Consider the following 6,000-nt stretch of genomic DNA (forward strand, 5'->3'; position numbering starts at 1 on the left):
TCAATAAAGAAATTAGTATATATAATTTTGAAAGTTCTTTTTTCTGAAAGGGGGATCGTTATTAAGAATAAAGCCACTTTCGGACACGGTTGTCTACAGAAATTGGGAGATGTTGGTGTAGTGTTTTTGATCTCCAAAAATACTTTACAAATATTCAAGTCTGGAGGGTTGTTATTTATCTGTATACTGAAAATAGTGAAGAAAAACACCAACAAGTCACAATTTCGTCTGATACAAATTATATGGAACATAATTTTCCGTCTTGCGAAGTCGTGTGAACAGAGAAAGAATAATTACCAAAAATTTAATCTGAAAGCACAAGAAACCAGCAAATACCCCCGTTATCCCCATTCCCCCAAATGAAAACAATACTCTAATTAACCCGAAATCGCAAGAAACAAGCAAATTCCCCCGTTATTCACCAAAGAAAACAATCGCTTATTTAATCCGCAAGATAACCAGCAAGTCCCCCTGTTCTCCGTTTTCTGTTCTCCGTTCTCTGTCCACACACTCGCCAAAGAAAAGAATGGCGGGGTTCAGTTGGAGTGTCAACCTGCAACGACATATAAATGCGGATGGCATCTACAGCGGCAACTTCTTCAGGATTCCGAAAGCCATGTTGCAATAGGCTACTTTGCAGAGGTAAAATACAAGCAACTGAACTATGTTGTTAGTATATGTGGCCTTCTCGCATTGATATGTTGCGCAGGGATGAAGGTAGAAAAAAATAAGGTTTTGGGTCATTTGAGCATTAAAAATCAAAAAAAGGAAAATAAAATAGCTGACCTAGGCTGGACCTAATATTTTTTTTTATCTCTCTCGGGTGGCCACTAAGTCATATAACCATATAAGAAGCACCTATTGGTAAATAAATAACTTAAGTATTAGAGCATCGAGGTCTGTGTAACGAACAGCTTTGGAGAAAAGACGCTGTGCTTGTGTTTGTGTGAAGTGGAGGGCGCTGCGTGTACACTGCGCATGCTTGTGTCAGATTAATTATGTCCACTTGCGAATAAAATAAGAATAAAAAAAAATAAAATCTATAAACGGAAGATAATCACTAACGGAAAAGAAACAACTATGAACAACTAGAGCAATTTACGTAAAAAAAAGCGTTAAAAATAAAACGGGCGAAGACTGTGAAACGGTATGCTGAAACAAAAACGAAACAAAAATAAGGAGAAATAATCATTTGGTAAAATAACTAACGGCCGAGGACCCACGTCACGTCGCGGTCTTGGGTTTGCCAGGTTCGCTATAGGTGGAAAGGGAACACCAACTGACGCTCTCTAAAGAGTTTCTTTTCTTGACCACGGAGCTATTCTACTCTAGTCTTCATCTAGGACGACTCTTCGCATATCAAAAATATTTTTTTCAAAAAAGGGGGAAGGAAAAAACACTCGAAAAACTATTTGATCGTGATGGGGAGCAAAAAAAATCGTTAGAGATCCACTGGGGGTTAGGAATCGGTGGACGGATGGCACAGGGTTCACACGGGCGTGGGCAGATGGTGGTGCCACGTTCCATCGGCCATGTTTGGCACGAACGAGGTGCCCCCCACCTACCTGGCACCACCACCACAGCCCAAGGCACCTACTTACACGGTGGAAAGCTTCTGTCCAGGTGTGGCTTTTTCTTTACTTAGCTCTCCTGAATCCACAACTCGAGGGAAAGTCACACCCTGGCTGTTTTTTTAACCCGCGTTCGTTGGCATCAGGCGAGCGACATGGGTAATGGTGCATGGGTAATATGAACCTTTCGATATCAGGTGTCACTGCTCTCAAAATAATAACCATGACTCGAATCTTCGGTGCTGAATGATTTTAGAAAAATAGACAAAGGTACTGTTACCCGACTCATTCTACCACTCAGCCTGACGCCAGCGTGTACATACTCCACCGGGCGGGAGTTATCAAGTCACTACCTCCTGCTAAACTTCCCAACTGAATTCATTCCTCACGTTTAGAGACACATCCTTCTTTCCATTAAATAGTCTCTCGAAAGCCCCTTAACCAAGCGCTGAGGTAGTGAGATGATGAGTGTCGAAACCTTCATCGGTGTACCTACCGTCTGTCATAGTATTCTGTACGGACTAAACAGTTACTAGACTAAAAAAAAAAATTGTAACAGAATGACAACAGATCTTGGACTTTTGTCAACGCAAAAGGGGGAGATTAGAAATGTGAGTGTGAGTACATTATCGAGTTACGGGTCAAAAAAGAAAAAAAAATGTTGGGTAATTGAACATATTGTATACCTCGTCCGCCATGGTGACTTCTTCTTCTTCTGAACTGCTAGTTGAAAAAAAGAGAATGAGAAGATTAGATTTATGGCCTTTGCTCTTTCACACTTAGTCGCCGTTTCACCGCACCAGACGCTTTCTCTCTCTCCCCCCCCCCACCGTTTTTTTTAGGACCTATTGAGGGGGAGAAAGTATTTTTTTATCTCTCTTATTAAGAATCGTGTGCCCTTCTTCTGCGTCGAAGATTTTAGGAACCAGACTTCGTTCCTGATTTCCCTAACCTTTGAGTTCTCATAGTGGCCACCTCCTACAGTTCGGATACATTCAGCTAAAGGGAAAAAGGTCGGTGTAAAAAGATAATGTTTATGTTTTCCTGTTGTGATGCTCGAAGAATAACGTGTGTTAATGTGGCTTCATAACCTTTCTGTTCTTTGTTTTCTTGCTCTAAGAATAGCGTGTTTTTAGTGTAGTTTGATTACTAATGGTGCGATCAGTAGAGCGAGAATATAGCAAATGGAAAGTCCTTTTTCTCAAAATTACATAAATTTATCTTCTAGTCTACCACAGTTACAATAACTAAGACTACCGTGTTTCCCGCTGTTATTGTGAATACATTCATATATTTGTACTTTTTTGTATCCCAGTAGTATTAGTGTTTGTCTATCAGCCCCAAGTTAATCCCATATATATTTTATCCTCACCAAAATTTTCTCACAGTCGTATCCAACACACCCGTCTATTTACACCGTGTTCCTCACTTTAAACAAAATCTAAAGTTGTCTAAACCTCTCCCACCCAAATGCCTCCATAAAAGTAAATATTTATGTGTCATGTTCCCTTATGCTTTACAAACTCCCCTTTTAATATCCTGAGCATTCACCTCCGTTCGCTGTGTTCCTTATGCTATATAAACTCATTTTCCCTCTCCTCTCCTCAGCATTTTATTTTCGCGTGTCGTGTTTCCTATTGATGAATAACCTCCTTAACCCTATCCTCACCATCTATGTATGTGTGTCGTGTTCCCTATACTTAAATAAACTCCTTATCCCTATCCACAGCATTTATGTGTCGTGTTCCTCATACATGAATAAGCTCCCTCTTATCCCGAGCGCTTATCCCCGTGTGTCGTGTTCCTTATTTATTTAATGGTGTCGTGTCGAGACGTCGTGTTTCCCAGTTCACCTTACCTGTACTCTTCCTCGTCAGACGACATGGCGGTGGTTGTGTTGTGAGGGGGTAAAGAACTGGAAATGAGAGAGAGAGAGATGGTAAAGTTAGTATATTAATTAACAAACAAAAGAGACAAAATTATAAGGGATGACCACAAAAAAAAATTAATAAATAAATAAATAAATAAAATTAGACAAAAAAAAATGCAGCCAGGGATTTGGGTCCAGAGGTAGATGTGATTTCAGAGCCAGTTTTTTTTTTGTAAGTTCGTATATGAATTAAAAAAGAAAAAAAAAAGTGTATCAAATAATAAAAAAAAAAACTATATTAATGAAAAAGTAGATATTAACTTCAAGACTAATGGTGAATTTTTTTTAAATGTGATTTTCAGATGTTGCATCTAAGGTTTATTTCTTTCTCTATTTTGATTTATTTCAGTGTAGAATCAGATTGTGTTATTATGATGTCAAAACGAAAAAAAAACAAAAGCTCTTTTTTAAAGTTAAAAAAAAATGCATATTCACAGGGCTCATGCAAGTAATATTGGGGGGGAAAAATAAAAATAATAATAATAATAATAATTTCAACCTGGGTTTGTCATATAATTAGAAGGGATGTATATGATAAATAAATTATTAAGTAACCTGTTAAGGAATTTTCCGGCCAGGGATACGAAATAAATATTATTGTAATTCTTGATTATATATTTTTTTTCAGTTTGGTTTTAGTTTGGGTTCAAGTTACCATCTGGATTATACTTATTCCATGTATTTTATCGATTAGATAAGTAGAAAAAATGCACACCGAATTCTGAAATTTTATATTCCAGTTCTGAGTTGGTCTGGCATGGCATTTGCTAAAGACTTTGAACAATAAAATTAATGTTTTTAAACTTAAATAACAAGATCTGAATGATAAACATCCCAACTCAGAAACAATATATGGAAATGAGATAATATTCTGACCCCTGTAAATCTGCCTCGTAGTCCAAAGAGTCGAACTACAGGTGTACAAAGATCAGAAAATCGTCTCTACGAGCAAGTATACAGGTCACGCCATCGAAGATTCGAAACAGTCGGAGTTTCGAAACATCGAATCGTGTACCGTAAAGCTTCGCTCAATGGTTCAATTTATAACGGATTTGAAATAATGAATTTCGTTAGCTGAAAAAGGAGGAACTTAACCAAAACAACAACAAAAAAAGGTAATAAACTCAGTAACAAAGTCGCAGTGTTTTCAAAATAGATGTGATTGTATCTTAAATCAACGCATTTTGAAAACACGCGGGTAACCGATGAGGAAATATTGTTCTGGCATTCATAACTTGTAATTTCTTGCAGCTATTAAAAAAAAAAAGTGTTTACAGTGCAATATACATGTATATATCCATATGAAAGAGAATATGAATTTGCTTATGAAATAAAAAATAAAGAAAAATAAGAAGATTACATTGACAAAAGGACCCCCAAAAAACAAAATTATGAATGCCAAATTAGGTGACCGACAGAGGTGAAGGTGGAGGGGATTGAGGGAGGGGGGGGAGGATCACCACCACTCCACACTGCGATGTCGTCATCACCACCCAGGGGCTACTTACTAGTCATGGCAGAGTTGTCTGTGATAACCCTGAGGCTACAGTGGGCTAGCCTGGCGGCGTTAGCACTCAGAGGAAACAGAGAATTAAAGTGTATAACTAGCATCTACACAACAGACACGGTGACATGGCCTTTGTATGCCAACTCAAAGGACATAAGGACTCCAACGCTTACGATAAAGTGCTAAATTACCTACGACATGTTTTGCACGAAGTGGCTACTATGAGACTCCAATGAGTACTGCATTATCAAACCTCTACTCTGCGTCTACAGTTTTTGTCTGTCACTCTTTTTTTTTTTTTTTTTTTTTTTTTTTTTTTTTTTGGTCTGAATGAGCAACAAACACAACTCTGGGTAACATAGAATTTAACATTAGGACACAAATTCACAAATCAATCATGTACTTTGCCATATGACGTTATCCTTTTCTGTTATCTTTGCGTAGTAATGACAAAAGTAAACTGTATGTACAAAATGCTGCATTTACTTGAAACAGAAAAAGATCGTCATGCGCACAGCAGTATATGTATACATATTTCTAAAGCACCTGGTGCTACATATCATCATTGAAGTGAAGTCAAATTACCAGCCTAGAATTACTGAATACAAAGCTTACTTCATTACATTGTTACGTTACTCATTAATGCATTACTGTATAAAAAATACCATCAAAAGCTGAATACTTAAGCAAAAGCTATAACTACATACTACAATTTCAATCAAACAAGTATAAATATAAATATATATTCAAGTTACAAATAAATAACACCTGTAGAATAAACCTTTAAAGTATTAAATGCTTTGTTAGTAGAATCGATGTCAATATTCGACCGACCGCGACCGCGCGTATAAAAGTTTTTTAAATTTTTCTAATAGAAAAGAAAATCTCTTTCTAAATTCAACTGTTATTACACGCCATCTATAGTTCTTCATGATCTTTCTCGAATGAATCATAATTCTTAAATGTTTTTCTTCTCTTTTTTTCAATTCTTT

At 37.0% G+C, this 6,000-nt stretch overlaps 1 protein-coding gene across 32 annotated transcripts in view; it reads right to left on the bottom strand.

The window, feature by feature from the left end:
• The window catches only part of LOC119580030 (troponin I-like), a 35,011-nt gene that overhangs the window by 26,458 nt on the left and 2,553 nt on the right, over nucleotides 1-6,000 (bottom strand). For 15 of the 32 annotated variants that reach the window (XM_037927891.1, XM_037927887.1, XM_037927886.1 and 12 more), the window contains exon 2: nucleotides 3,430-3,486. In XM_037927891.1, the coding sequence (XP_037783819.1) occupies nucleotides 3,430-3,455 (26 nt within the window). In that variant the 5' untranslated portion in view covers nucleotides 3,456-3,486. Of the gene's footprint in view, nucleotides 1-2,257; nucleotides 2,295-3,429; nucleotides 3,487-6,000 lie in introns of all 32 variants that reach the window. The other 17 variants (XM_037927888.1, XM_037927910.1, XM_037927907.1 and 14 more) reach the window with 4 other exon arrangements.

This window comes from Penaeus monodon, chromosome 13, assembly GCF_015228065.2.
Source record: "Penaeus monodon isolate SGIC_2016 chromosome 13, NSTDA_Pmon_1, whole genome shotgun sequence".
Lineage (NCBI taxonomy): Eukaryota > Metazoa > Arthropoda > Malacostraca > Decapoda > Penaeidae > Penaeus > Penaeus monodon.